This window comes from Conger conger, chromosome 11 (genome assembly GCF_963514075.1).
Source record: "Conger conger chromosome 11, fConCon1.1, whole genome shotgun sequence".
Classification (NCBI taxonomy): domain Eukaryota; kingdom Metazoa; phylum Chordata; class Actinopteri; order Anguilliformes; family Congridae; genus Conger; species Conger conger.
Window position 1 is genome coordinate 47867200 of NC_083770.1, and position 15743 is coordinate 47882942.

Consider the following 15743-nt stretch of genomic DNA (forward strand, 5'->3'; position numbering starts at 1 on the left):
TTAGTTGTAAAGTAAATATTTAAGAAAAATCAAAGGTTTACATGACTAACAATAATGTTATATATATTTTTTACAGCAGGAAAACCACTTTAATGAGGTTATACATATAGATCACTTTTTACATTGAAATATGCCTTTTAAACAATACGAATTTCACATAGTGCAACCAATTTCTTCATTTTCGAAGACACTTTTAAAAGAGAGAGCGAGACAGTACTTCAGAAGAGTGATGCGTGTCGTCTGTCTTTCCCTGGATGTTTTTTTTTTTTTTTTTTTTTCTGTATGGGAGTTCAAGGTAAGGTTCAATGACATCGTTTAACAGTGATGAGGAAACCCATCACTCGCACTTGCCCTGGCCCGTGAGGTATCTTTCCGTTTCCAGTGACTTTCCGGGGGAACATTTCACACCCACCACACATCGTGTCTACGTCCTTAACCGCCTGGAAATGAAACCTTTCAAGAGTCCGGCCTGGCTAATTTCCACACAGATGGCTGAAAAAAATAAGAAGAAGAACGCCTAAAATGGCGTCCGATCCATTTGACATCAATTAATCCGACGGCACACAGAGCCCTTGAGACCGCATCGCGGGAGGATCGTTGTGAAAACACACAAAGCCCTTCCTTATTCCAGGTTACAGACAGCCGTGAAAATCGATAAAATGCTCAGTATGCTTTGCGCTCGCGTATACTCAAAGCAGTTCCCAGCCAATCAGAAAGGCTTGACCCCTGAAAGCACACATTAAGAAAAAACCTTAGACAGCCGTTGCTCTTGAAGATCGTTTTTTTTTCTTTTCTTTTTTTTTTTCGTCTTTACACGTTTTTGACTGACAGACAAGCATTTGGATCACACCAGGGGTGGCAACAATGGTTAAGCAGGAGAACAAGTTGCAGTGAGGGGCACTGGCTAGTGGCACCCACCTATCCACACATTAGTTAGATACACTCACCAATAAACTGCGCCCCCACATTTTCAGACTGAATTCAGGTCCCCGCTAACTGTATTGAAATGGCCAACAATTTCTTAACACCACACTTTGAAAATAGAAATAAAGTTACACTGTATATTTGTTTTTTTAACATATGTGGCCAAGTTGAAGACTGCAAGAATACTCCAGCGTGAGATAAAAGGTGTGATGGGCAGAGCTCTACTTAATTGTCCACACTGTTTCCAGCAGGTCTGTTATCCCCTATACATGTGTTCTATGGCCCATACACACTTCTGATGACACACACACACACACACACACACACACACAAAGGTCAGCTTTGCATAATAATAAAAAAAAAGTTTAAAAACAGGCTGCTATTGCTTTTTTTCTTTTCTTTTCCTTTTTAAAGTCGATGTCCAGACCACAGCCTCCATGGTAGTTGAAGCAAACCCTGGTGTACAATCCAGCTATGACCAGCTTCAATGACCAATTTCAAAACATGTAGAGAACGGAGCTGGTCTGAACTGGTCAACCAGCTACCAGAGGTTTTTAAAACCTAGCTTGAGCCGGCTTTTTTTCCCAAGCAGGGAAGGCTGTTGGGACTAAACTGCACCACTGTCGTGTTTTTCTTCAGTCGTATAACCCTGTAAATGCATGTTGTGATTTGTCAAGATTCCCACATACATATAAAAAAAAAAAAAAAAAAAAAAAAAGAATCATCACCAAACGATACAACAGCAACAGTCTGGCTTTGTGGTTTAAAATGGTGGGGTGGAAGGGGGTGGTAAAGACCTCGTTTTCAGGTTCAATTGAGTTCAGTTGGTGAAAAGTCTCGGGGGGACCGGTCACCGCATGCCGTGTAGGGACAGAGAGCGGGGGGCGGGGGGCGGGGGGTGGGGCGGAGACATTAACGCACACGACAGTTTCCCCACGCTCAACCAGACGGCTAAAAACCCAGGCCGGCCCGGCGAACACACCGGTGCTCGTGGGCACAGAGGCCACGCGCAGCGCCCCCTGCTGGTGCACGCTCCCGCAGCGGCTCGGCTCCCAGGTCTCCAGACTGCAGCTCCATGCTCCCGGGGGCTGGTGGGTAATCTCTACTGGAATTCAGGCTGTCCCCAAGTTTATGGCTTGATTCCCAGAGACAAGGCGACACTTCTGACTTCACGACGCGGCACACAGCGGGGGGCTGTCTCCCACAGTAGTGTGTTTATAATAAAGCTTTCTGAAAAGTCCAGTGGAGGCCCGTTTGAGTTCTGGGTCAGCCCCTCCCGACAGTTGTTGTATGGGTTGTGTTCAAAAGCATCTTTGTGAGAACAAGTTCAGATTGGGGGGGGGGACGGGGGGGGTAAAAAGTTCAAAGTTAAGCAACTAAAACTTCAAGCATCAGTCCTCGCTCCTTAGCTTCCTGCTGTTGTTGTTGTTGTTGTTTTTTTTTGTTAGTTTACAAAATGGAGGGGGAAAGTGCAAACCGCAAACTAACATAAATCTTTAAAGTTAACCTAAAAGCATCAACAGTGGAGCTACTTCCACTGCTGAGAAGAGAGACGCTCTGCAGAGAACATTCTCAAAATTAATAAACTGGAGAAAGAATGAAAAACTACACGACTGACACAAGCCAAAGCCAAATAACTTACAAACGGGTTTTAAGGGGAAAAAAAATCGTCTCTGCAGCAGCCAATGAAAAATAAATCTGTTAAAAATCCAGGACTCAAGAGAGCGAATCAAATGAACCGTTACTGTGCAGTCACTCAGGAGTCCAGAACCTCTGCACTGATGTGCAAAAAATGGCTGTTCAATTCGATTACACAGCTCTCATAAAACAGTACTGTGGGCTGGAACAGGTCTCTGGGATTTTCAGTCAAGTTAATGTAGTGGTATATTGAACGGATTGGATTTCATACCTTATCTAATGAGGGCAATGACGTTAAGAACTCATAACATCCCCCTCCTCACATATCTCGAAGACAAACTAAATAATTTTAAAGGTGCTTTTTTATGACTTTGAACAAGGCTTTTTTTTTTTTTTTTAGAGTCTTCTTACAGATTGAACGAGTATGATTGTGTATGCCATCCGCATCTGAAATAATTCTTCGGTTCATTAAAACGTTATCAGATGAACTAATTCATGGCTTGCATCTGTATTGCTTTCCAGTTAACATTAAGCGAGAGTTGTTCCTGTGCCTGAGAAAATACTAGAGGTGAAGCCATTTTATTAGGCATTTAGTTAATTTAATTTACATATATACGTTACGGGGGGGGGGGGGGTTAACGTGGGATATATTGTCAGGGAGTGGTAGTGAGAGAGTGTGTCGTCAGTCGTCATTTAGACTGCTCCAATAGGTTGTTCTTTTTTTTTTTTAAAACGGCCTAACCAATCACTGAAATGTCTTGTGATTGGCTGGCCGCGACACCAGCGCTGCAGGCGGGCGGGCGGGCGGCGCTAGGAGAGCTCGAAGCCCGTGTTCATGCTGATGGCGTAGCGCAGTTTGTCCCGCAGTATGCTCTTCTTGCTGTAGTTGGGCAGCTTCAGCAGGTTGAAGCAGGTGGAGGAGGTGGGGAGGCGCCCCCCCGGCTCCTTCTTCCGGATCGTGAAGAAGCCCCGGAGGACACTGCCCAGGGTGTCCCCCGTGTCCTGGATGAATGGACAGACAGACAAACACACACAGAGAGACAGACAGACAAAAGTGTTAAGTCACAAAATTATCTTACATTTCTAACTACAAAGGCACTTAAAATTACAATTTACAATTTACAAAAAACCCCTCCGGGTATAAGGTCATAACTCCACATGTGGCTGCATTCAAGTGTACAAAGTTAATATTGCCAGTTTAAGATGTTGTTTAAGGAAAAAAAACAACAATTTGTTTTAAATCTGTGTGGGAAGCCTTGACAAGGACATTTTGGGCTAATGGCTGAAACCTGACTCAGTGCTCGTTTCTGCCCTGGCTCACCTGATCGTCCGACACCTCCACGCAGCGGATGGAGAAGGGGGGCTTGAGGTAGGCGAATCCCAGGAGGGGGGGCCGGGAGCAGCTGGTGACGAACTGCAGACGGGGAACAAAGTGGGGTTTAGGAACAGTGCGGGGGCGTACCTTTAGGAACAGTGTGGGGGTGTACCTGTAGGAACAGTGTGGGGGTGTACCTGTAGGAACAGTGTGGGGGTGTACCTTTAGGAACAGTGTGGGGGCGTACCTTTAGGAACAGTGTGGGGGTGTACCTTTAGGAACAGTGTGGCGGTGTACCTTTAGGAACAGTGTGGGGGCCTACCTTTAAGAACAGTGTGGGGTGTACCTTTAGGAACAGTGTGGGGGTGTACGTTTAGGAACAGTACGGGGTGTACCTTTAGGAACAGTGTGGGGGTGTACCTTTAAGAACAGTGCGGGGGCGTACCTTTAGGAACAGTGTGAGGGCCTACCTTTAAGAACAGTGTGGGGTGTACCTTTAGGAACAGTGTGGGGGCCTACCTTTAAGAACAGTGTGGGGTGTACCTTTAGGAACAGTGTGGGGGCCTACCTTTAAGAACAGTGTGGGGTGTACCTTTAGGAACAGTGTGGGGGCGTACCTTTAGGAACAGTGTGGGGGCCTACCTTTAAGAACAGTGTGGGGGCCTACCTTTAAGAACAGTGTGGGGGCGTACCTTTAGGAACAGTGTGGGGGCCTACCTTTAAGAACAGTGTGGGGGTGTACCTTTAGGAACAGTGTGGGGTGTACCTTTCGGAACAGTGTGGGGGTGTACCTTTAGGAACAGTGTGGGGTGTACCTTTCGGAACAGTGTGGGGTGTACCTTTAGGAACAGTGTGGGGTGTACCTTTCGGAACAGTGTGGGGGTGTACCTTTAGGAACAGTGTGGGGGCGTACCTTTAGGAACAGTGAGGGGGTGTACCTTTAACAGTGTGGGGTGTACCTTTAGGAACAGTACGGGGGCGTACCTTTAAGAACAGTGTGGGGGTGTACCTTTAGGAACAGTGTGGGGTGTACCTTTCGGAACAGTGTGGGGTGTACCTTTAGGAACAGTGTGGGGTGTACCTTTCGGAACAGTGTGGGGGTGTACCTTTAGGAACAGTGTGGGGGCGTACCTTTAGGAACAGTGTGGGGTGTACCTTTAAGAACAGTGTGGGGTGTACCTTTAGGAACAGTGTGGGGTGTACCTTTAGGAACAGTGTGGGGTGTACCTTTAAGAACAGTGTGGGGTGTACCTTTAGGAACAGTGTGGCGTGTACCTTTCGGAACAGTGTGGGGTGTACCTTTAGGAACAGTGTGGGGTGTACCTTTCGGAACAGTGTGGGGGTGTACCTTTAGGAACAGTGTGGGGGCGTACCTTTAGGAACAGTGAGAGGGCGTACCTTTAGGAACAGTGAGGGGGCGTACCTTTAGGAACATGGCTCGCTCCTCGGCTGTGAAGTCATTGGACAGAATGTCCCACAGCCAGATGATGACACGATGGCTGCTGTGGAAGCCTCCGTAGTACACTGTGTGCTTCCTGACGACCAGCACAAGAGAAGGGCACACATCAGTTAAACACAAAAGGGGTACACCAATTACCAATTAAATGTACAAAGTGAAAAAAAAAACAAAAAAAACAAGCACATAAGATTTAAAAAGAAAATATGAGATATGAGAAGAGGAGTGGGTGGAAGAGTGAGAAAGAAAGCAAAAGAGTGAGGGAGAGAGAATAGGGGTAAGTGGGAGAAAGGAAAGAGAGTGACAGATAGAGAGAAGAGAGACCGAGAGAGTGAGAGAGTGAGGGACCCACTTGAGGTCATCCAGGTCGATCTCGGCGTTGTCCCCGGAGACGAGCCGCTGCACCTCGGGGGTGGAGAACATGTGCAGCCACTCGGGGTTGATGATCCAGCGGAACCCGCGGATGAAGGCCGCCGTCTGGTCCTTGATCTGCGTGTGCATGCGGAAGTGCGCCATCAGGTGGATGTAGCTGATCCTGCGGGGGAGAGAGCCGCCGTCAGTACCAGCAAGACCAAAACACATCCACATCAGAGCCACCATCAGTAAGACCAAAACACACCTATATCAGAGCCGCCATCAGCAAGACCAAAACACATCCATATCAGAGCCGCCATCAGCAAGACCAAAACACATCTATATCAGAGCTGCCATCAGTACCAGCAAGACCAAAACACATCCATATCAGAGCTGCCATCAGTACCAGCAAGACCAAAACACATCCATATCAGAGCTGCCATCAGTACCAGCAAGACCAAAACACATCTATATCAGAGCCGCCATCAGCAAGACCAAAACACATCCATATCAGTCACCATCAGCAAGACCAAAACACATGCATATCTGAGCCACCATCAGTAAGACCAAAACACATATATATCAGTCACCATCAGCAAGACCAAAACACATCCATATCAGAGCCACCATCAGCAAGACCAAAACACATCTATATCAGTTACCATCAGCAAGACCAAAACACATCCATATCAGTCACCATCAGCAAGACCAAAACACATCCATATCAGTCACCATCAGCAAGACCAAAACACATCCATATCAGAGCTGCCATCAGTACCAGCAAGACCAAAACACATCCATATCAGAGCTGCCATCAGTACCAGCAAGACCAAAACACATCTATATCAGAGCCGCCATCAGCAAGACCAAAACACATCCATATCAGTCACCATCAGCAAGACCAAAACACATGCATATCTGAGCCACCATCACTAAGACCAAAACACATATATATCAGTCACCATCAGCAAGACCAAAACACATCCATATCAGTTACCATCAGCAAGACCAAAACACATCCATATCAGTCACCATCAGCAAGACCAAAACACATCCATATCAGTCACCATCAGCAAGACCAAAACACATCCATATCAGAACCACCATCAGCAAGACCAAAACACATCCATATCAGAGCCACCATCAGCAAGACCAAAACACATCCATATCAGAGCCACCATCAGTACCAGCAAGGCCAAAACACATCTATATCAGAGCCACCATCAGCAAGACCAAAACACATCTATATCAGTTACCATCAGCAAGACCAAAACACATCCATATCAGTCACCATCAGCAAGACCAAAACACATCCATATCAGAACCACCATCAGCAAGACCAAAACACATCCATATCAGAGCCACCATCAGTACCAGCAAGGCCAAAACACATCTATATCAGAGCCACCATCAGCAAGACCAAAACACATCTATATCAGAGTCACCATCAGCAAGACCAAAACACATCCATATCTGAGCCACCATCAGCAAGACCAAAACACATCCATATCAGTCACCATCAGTAAGACCAAAACACATCCATATCTGAGCCACCATCAGTAAGACCAAAACACATCCATATCAGAGCCACCATCAGCAAGACCAAAACACATCCATATCAGAGCCACCATCAGTACCAGCAAGGCCAAAACACATCTATATCAGAGCCACCATCAGCAAGACCAAAACACATCTATATCAGTTACCATCAGCAAGACCAAAACACATCCATATCAGTCACCATCAGCAAGACCAAAACACATCCATATCAGAACCACCATCAGCAAGACCAAAACACATCCATATCAGAGCCACCATCAGTACCAGCAAGGCCAAAACACATCTATATCAGAGCCACCATCAGCAAGACCAAAACACATCTATATCAGAGTCACCATCAGCAAGACCAAAACACATCCATATCTGAGCCACCATCAGCAAGACCAAAACACATCCATATCAGTCACCATCAGTAAGACCAAAACACATCCATATCTGAGCCACCATCAGTAAGACCAAAACACATCCATATCAGTCACCATCAGTAAGACCAAAACACATCCATATCAGAGCCACCATCAGCAAGACCAAAACACATCTATATCAGAGCCGCCATCAGTCCCAGCAAAACCAATACACATCCATATCACAGGTGCCAGCAATCATCTGCACAACCTATAATACAGATGTCTGGGGCAGCCTGTAACCTACTGGCTAAGGTATATGACAGGGACCCGGAAGGTTGGTGGTTGGTTGGTGGCCCCAGTGTAGACATGATAAGATCCACACGGCTGTTGGGCCCTTGCAAAAGGCCCTTAACCACACATCGCTCCAGGGGGGACTGTCCCCTGCTTAGTCTACTCAACTGTGAGTTTCTTCAGATAAAAGTGTCCGCTAAATAGCAAGTTATAGTGACAACAAAACACATACACATCCATATCAGAGGTGCCAACATTCATCTATATTACCCATAATATTCATGATGTTTATCTGGCGTAGGACACTAATCATGGTCCTGGGTGGCAACCATAGAAACTCCATACTAATTAACTGTAGCCAAATATGGTGATAAGGAGGTTTGAATGCAATGCTTAACTCCATCCATCCATCCATCCATTATCTGAACCCGCTTATCCTGATCAGGGTCGCAGGGGGGCTGGAGCCTATCCCAGCATACATTGGGCGAAAGGCAGGAATACACCCTGGACAGGTCGCCAGTCCATCGCAGGGCACACACACCATTCACTCACACACTCACACACTCATACCTACGGGCAATTTAGACTCTCCAATCAGCCTAACGTGCATGTCTTTGGACTGTGGGAGGAAATCGGAGTACCCGGAGGAAACCCACGCAGACACGGGGAGAACATGCAAACTCCGCACAGAGAGGCCCCGGCCGACGGGGATTCGAACCCAGGACCTCCTTGCTGTGAGGCGGCAGTGCTACCCACTGCACCATCCGTGCCGCCACCGCAATGCTTAACTCGATTTATGAATTTAAAAATATAGATATATATATTCCTAAAAAATAAACTCATCTGTGCTCTCTGATACCTTCAGCCCCAGACCAAATGCCTTTATGCACTTTTCACCAATTTACGAAAATATATGCAGGGGGAAAACAAATTGGATTCCTCCACACAGTTTGCCGTTTATACATCCCTTGCGAGTGTGAGCTTACTTATTCTCGTTGGTGACGGGCATAGTCTTTCCCCCAGGGATCAGCTCATGGCACACCAACTGTGAAGAGAAACGCACGCAGCGTTAGCGCCAGCGCCGCGGACGGATAAAGACTCGCTAGGGCTTAGCGGGGTTAGCGGCGTAACCACGGCAACCGGCCATTACCTGCCCCATGACGTCCTCGTCGTAGGACAAGGTCAGTCCAAGGTCGCTGACGTCCCCGTCGTAGCGCTGGGGGCGACAGAAATGGGGATCAAACGTCAGCGCGAGGGAGAGGAGGAGGGGGAAATTGAGGTTTTTGGGAAAAGGGGGAGAGGGCCTCCTGACCTTGATGGAGGTGAGGTTTTTGTAGAACTCGGAGTCCAGCGAGGGCAGCTCGTCGATGGAGCTGTAGAACATGCTGTGATGGTGGCCCAGGACTTGACTCAGGAAGAACGAGGCAAAGGGCACATCGACCACAATGCCCTTAAACATAAACATAAACAGGAAGCAGGGTGTCAGAGAGACAACACCACTGAATTCAGCTTCAGCACTGCGGCAAGTTCTCAGAATGTGACCACAGCTGGACCAACAAGCTCACTTAATTCACACACACACACACACACACACACACACACATGTACATGTCAACACACACACTGCATACGGTTAAACATCTTAAACTTTTTTTTAGGCTTGTTTTTTTACCCGGCATACATTTTCAAGATCTTAGCTTATCAGAACGTGATTGGGCCAAACAAGCTCACTTAAATACCTAAATTACATGTCAGGTGTTACTGGTTTGCATCCTTCATCTCTACAAGAGACCTGCGTCAAATACATAATTGTTTTGGATTTAAATACTTTTCTACGCTTTACTGAGCTTGTCTGGTGTATCGGAACCTATGAAATAAACCTCTTCAAGTGCAAACCCCGCCTTCTGGTTCTCTTGGTTGGCTCAATTGCACCAGGCAAGATCAGTTGAGCACAGAAAAGTATTTGAATCCAAAGCACACACACACACACACACAAACACACACAAACACACACAAACACACACACACACACACACACACACACACACACACACACACACACCTCATACATGGCCTTCCCCAGCATCTTGCCCACAAACTCAAAGAGCAGCAGGTGGTTCTCGTGGATGTAGGAAGTGGGCGACGGGTACAGCCTCTCGTTCCCGCTGGTGGTCTGGTGAGGGAGAGAGCAAACGCCCTCCGTTAGACCCAGCAGCATCTTTCGTTCTAACCCTTTCAAATTTCCTTTCATAATCCTGCTGCAAGCCAGTGTTCGGAAAAGGGAGCTGAAAATACGCCGTCACCTTGAAGAGATTGAGCCCCGGGTTGAAGACTTTCTTGATGATCTCCTCCAGGAACTCCTTGAAGACCCCATCCTGGTCGATTCCCGCCTCATCCACGCCGAGGTCGTTGACGAACTTCACGCGGATCACGCCCTTGATGGAGTTGATGGGCAGCCGCCGCAGCTGGTCGTACCCGTCCTAAAGCAGGGGGGAAGAAGAGGTGAGCACCGGCGGCCATCTTGCCCCAACAGGCCAGAGCCGCGCGAGGGCGGCCATTTTGGCTCAACAGGCCAGAGCCGCGCGAGGGCGGCCATCTTGCCCCAACAGGCCAGAGCCGCGCGAGGGCGGCCATTTTGGCTCCCGTACCTCCAGCATTCGCGAGCGACGGATGGTGATGTGCGTCACGTGGGGGGAGGCGGAGCTTGTCTCCACCAATCCCAGGGTCTCCTTCTCCTTGGTCACGATGTTGCGGAAGAGCAGGACTCTCTGGGGAAATAAACATTGAAAGCTTAGTGCACTCTGAGAGGAAAAAAAAATAAAAATAAATAAATAAATAAAAGGGTTCTTTGGCTCAAGTCGTCTCCACGGAGGAATGCTTTTCAGTTCTTTATGGCATCCTCTATCGTAAGGTGTGAACTGACAGCTCCCAGAAAAATAACAATTTTGCCTGACAAAGCTTTTAACTAGATTGGGTTTTTTGGAACCATTTTTTCTGAGAGTATACTGGGCCCTGAGAACTGGGCACTCCTCTCTTTTTCTTATTTTATTGTATTTCATTTTTTTAAAGGCCCCCACGCATATATTGTTTTTGACTTTTTCATATCATCCTGGAGCTTTTGATTTGTGTTCCACACTGATCCAAGTGAAACAATTGCAATTGCGGTAGATGTATGCATATTTTAGGGTCTAACTGCTGATTCTCAGAGCCGTTTGTAATACGTAATTTCCCCACATAATTATGGGATGACGTTGGTAAACGTCATCACAGAGAGCTGACCACAGGAGAGGGGTTAAAGACACTGCTCTTTGTGGGCCTTTTAAATACTAAAACCAGGAAGAGAACGCTGATGCATGTGGGCCTTTAATCAAATCAAAGGGACACCTCAGGCACTTGGGACAAAAGGGGCAAAAGGGGCAAAAGGGGCAAAAGGGGCAGGTCCTCGGACCCTGGGAGTACCCCCCTCTGGAGGGGCCTGGTCCCTGGAACAGCCCCACGACCGCGCGCTCACTCACGTTTTTGTGCGGGATGACGTGCGGGATGTACTGGAGCAGTAGCTGGGCCCGTCTCTTGCCTTTCTCCAGCTCTTGGAACAGAAGGCTCGGCTTCAGGTCTCTGAGCGTGGGGGGGGGGGGGGGGGGGGGGGGAGGAGGAGGGGGGTGAGAAAACAACAGCAGAGCAACTAACTGCACTGTCTGGAGGACAAATGAGCTACAGCAGCAAACCATTATAATCCCATTACGCACGTCCCACACTGTAAGGCCCGTCATAACTCCAGGCGGGGGGGGGGCCCGCTGGCGTGTGTAGCGGGGGCTGCCAGCGTGTGTACGGTGGGGGAGGGCAGCGAGGGGGGGGCAGGGGGGTGAGGGAGGGGGCAGGGCAGGGGGGTGAGGGGGGGGGGGTGTCGCTCACTTGCGCAGCCAGTGGTCGTCGGGAGAGAACCGCCGGCGACAGTCCCGCTCGTACAGAGCCATGAGCCAGCCGTGGACGCTGTGGAACAGGTCCAGCTTCTCGCCCTTAGCATTCTCTGTGGACACACACACACACACACACACACAGACACACACACACACACAGACACAGACACAGACACAGACACAGACACAGACACAGACACAGACACAGACACAGACACAGACACAGACACACACACAGACACAGACACAGACACAGACACAGACACAGACACAGACACAGACACAGACACAGACACACACACACACACACAGACACAGACACAGACACAGACACAGACACAGACACACACACACACACACACACACACACACACACACACACACACACACACACACGGCCGTTAAGGAAGGAACTTTCTGGAAACAACGCTCCTAAACTAAAGGCTTAAGTTTATTCTCATATTTAGACTTTAATTATATCGGTAAGACAACACTCTTACCAATAAGGAGAGACATTTTTTCGCATTTCAACAGGATTTGCCAATGGGATTATAGGGTAAAACTATTTCACTTGTCAAGCAAAAAGGTACTATTTTCTACTTGAATGAAAATGTATGGTATATTAAGTCTCTTTACTCAAGACTCGAACACGACGTTAAGTGCAGTGCGTGTACTCACCCAGAATCCCGTCCCAGATCATCTTGTACACAAAGGTGTTGAGGAAGGAGGAGATGGTGACGAGCTCCTCCGTTTTGAAGGAGATCTGCTCCTCGTACACCTCGATGTCATCCAGGATCCTGCCAGTAAAAAAGGTTAAAGGTCATTTTGGACTTCTAACGGTCAAGAGAGGAGCAGCAGCAAGAAACACGCTCAAACCACAACACTGTTCATCCCACCTGTTCATCCCTTCTCTGTGAACGCGCTGACGTTGAAACGCAATTGGCTGTGGCAATTATAACCAATTTTCAACCCGACATACAGCTATATGATGTTTTGGTACAGAGTCAACTGCATATTTTGAAACCCGATTTTAAGAACTATAAACAAAGCCAGAGGGTGAGTCAATAAGTCAGTGAGCCTTTTTCAATGATTGGAAGGGATTTACAATGGTCTTGTAACAATGTTTTAACACAGAAATCTTACCTACTGTACCTTAAAGTGTGTGTCCCAAACCTCCATACTGGCAACCTCGCAATTCCAAAATTATTTCAGTGCTTTACACAAGAACTCCAGCCAGAAAACTTTTTTTCTTATGCATGCAGCTTAAGAATAATTTACTGATCTCGTTTTAAATGCGTTACATAAAGTACTTCAACTAAGAACAAAGAAAATGCTCAGAATCCTTCCAAAAAAACCCAATGATTTCATCCAAGAGTCTCCATAAGACAATAAAAAAAGACATTAAAGCCTTCACTTATTTCTGAAATATTGTTATCGTGACTTCAGAGAAATACAGAGAAAACAATGGATTTGTCAGATTTGTCGATTAAAAGGGGGGGGGAGATTATATCTGAAATGGCCGCTTCAGACGGACTTAATTCAACTGCGAATAGAAAAGATAGCCAGTGATTTAGTTTGACGCATGAAGTCACGCACTATCCCGAGAGGAGAGCAGAGATAACGCGCTCCGGCCGGAGGACTCACGTGATGAGGTGGCGAGAGCAGTCGCAGAACAGCATCAGCATGGCCAGCAGCTGTTTGGACTCGTCCGTGTCGTTGTTCAGGCACTCCAGGAAGAGTTTCAGCCCCCCCTGGGGTCCCAGCTCACAGATGAACGCCCACAGTTTGGGCAGGAGGTCGTCCAGGTACGTCAAACCTGCGCAGAGGAGAGGAGGCCAATTTAAACTCCAGCTGCACTGCAAAATAATAAGAGCTTAATTCCTTTAATGTGTTAAAATCTTATTTTCTATTATGTTTGAGACAATATTTTTTCATTATAATTATTTATCAATCTCACTATGAACTTGTTTACGATGAAGTTTCTTTTTGCTTGACAAATTAAATTCTAGTCTTAAAATGTCTTAAAACCTCATTGGCAACCTCTTTGTCTTCTTGAGCAAAATGGTTTTGCGTGTGAATGCTGGGGTAGAGCTCTGAGCTGGGCGGCTGTCGGGGCTCACCGGTCAGGATCTGGAGCTTGATCTGGGTGAGCGTGGTCAGGGCCGTCTGGTACAGCACACAGACGCTGCACACCTTCTGCACCTCGGCCGAGTCCACGCGCTTCCCCCCCACCGGCTTCAGGATGTTCCGCACAGACGCCGACTTCTGGAAGGCCCGCTTGAAGAGGTCTGTGTAACACACACACACACACAACACACACACGTAACACACACAACACACACGTAACGCACACACACACACACGTAACGCACACACACACACACACACGTAACACACACAACACACACACACACGTAAAGCATACACACACACACGTAACACACACAGCGCACACAACACACACACACACACACACACACACACACAACACACACACACGTAACGCATACACACACACACACGTAACGCATACACACACACACACGTAACACACAGCACACACACACGTAACGCAGACACGTAACACACACAGCACACACACACAACACACACACATATGCGGCTCTTATTACTGATTCTGAGACATATGAGACCAGAGCCCAGATTCAAGAAGGCCTTTGTCATATAAGGTCTACAGGCCATTTCTCTGAAGGTTTTTTATTTTGTTATTTTTTTCCCAAAAGATGACGTTTCAGTTCTTTATGAAAATTATCCCAAATCACATGCAGTCATAGAACATAAGACCGTAAGGGTACATGGTGATATGAACAGGCTATTGAGAAGAGCCTATCACCACGTATCTACAGATTACAGCAGGGGGGTCCAATCCCATCCAAACATGGTCAGTGGGGGTGTAGGTTTTTGTTTTACGCCAACACGAACACACCTGTTTCAACAGGGGCCCTCAGAGACAAGTAACCAACCATAATTTACACCAGGGGACTTGAAGCCCTGGTCCAGGAGAGCCACGTGGTCTTCAATCAAGACCTTGATAAGTAGAATCAGCTGTCTTAGCCCTTTTCAGGTAAGTGTGGACACCCCGAGGCTAGTGTGTATACTAGGGGTGACATTGGCTCAGGCGGTAAGAGGGGTCCACTGGCAGTGTCCCTGAGCAAGACACCTAACCACCAAATGCTCCTGACGAGCTGGTTGGTCCCTTGCATGGCAGCCAATTGCCGTTGGTGTGTGAGTATGTGTATGAATGGGTGAATGGAGGTGGGGGGGGGCGTGTCAAAGCCGCACTCACTCTTGACTGGCAGGTTGTTCTGCGACGTGGTTGGCTGTGAGGGCGGGGGCGTGGGCTCCTGGCTCTCCAGCTTTTTGCTGAGGACATCGCTGAAGAGCGTGCGGATGACGGGCACGCCCCACAGGTACTGGAGCTGCCTGGTCACCAGCGGCATGGACTCGTTCAGACTGGAGCCCAGGGGAGGGGCAGAGAGGAGACACCTTCAGCCTCAGCCGCGCAAGGGCTTACAGCACTGTGCGGAACTCTTAGGCACCCTCGACTTTATTATATATATGTTCATTTTTTTGTGTGTGTTAGTATAAAAGAACACATTTTACAGAGACATTTTTGTATTTCATTGAAAAAAGTAACATATTACTCTAAGCAATTGACTACTTTTTACATAAAAACTTGATCAAGGCTGTCTGAGATCAGAAGCAAGGAGCCAACCAAAGTCTGCAGAAGAACTGTGGCAAGTTCTCCAACATGCTTGGAACAACCTCCCTGCTGATTGTCTTATAGAACTGCAGGACAGCGTTGGCTATCTCAGAGAAGTGATGCAGTTTTAACACCGAAGGGTGGTCACAAAAAATATTGATTTGACTGAGTTTTTAACTATTCTGCCAAATGACTCAAATGTAATCTAAATCGTACG

At 47.5% G+C, this 15743-nt stretch overlaps 1 protein-coding gene across 3 annotated transcripts in view; it reads right to left on the reverse strand.

Annotated features, from left to right (window-relative positions):
* ube3b (ubiquitin protein ligase E3B) overlaps window positions 1–15743 on the reverse strand; it is a 21635-nt gene continuing 5892 nt past the window's right edge. For all 3 annotated transcript variants that reach the window (XM_061259742.1, XM_061259741.1, XM_061259740.1), the window contains exons 13-28: window positions 15110–15276; window positions 13923–14090; window positions 13447–13618; window positions 12481–12599; window positions 11798–11912; window positions 11401–11500; window positions 10534–10653; window positions 10189–10365; window positions 9948–10058; window positions 9198–9335; window positions 9036–9101; window positions 8872–8930; window positions 5686–5868; window positions 5301–5412; window positions 3884–3976; window positions 1–3564 (exon numbers count right to left, since the gene is read on the reverse strand). In XM_061259742.1, the coding sequence (XP_061115726.1) occupies window positions 3373–3564; window positions 3884–3976; window positions 5301–5412; window positions 5686–5868; window positions 8872–8930; window positions 9036–9101; window positions 9198–9335; window positions 9948–10058; window positions 10189–10365; window positions 10534–10653; window positions 11401–11500; window positions 11798–11912; window positions 12481–12599; window positions 13447–13618; window positions 13923–14090; window positions 15110–15276 (2092 nt within the window). In that variant the 3' untranslated portion in view covers window positions 1–3372. The remainder of the gene's footprint in view (window positions 3565–3883; window positions 3977–5300; window positions 5413–5685; window positions 5869–8871; window positions 8931–9035; window positions 9102–9197; window positions 9336–9947; window positions 10059–10188; window positions 10366–10533; window positions 10654–11400; window positions 11501–11797; window positions 11913–12480; window positions 12600–13446; window positions 13619–13922; window positions 14091–15109; window positions 15277–15743) is intronic.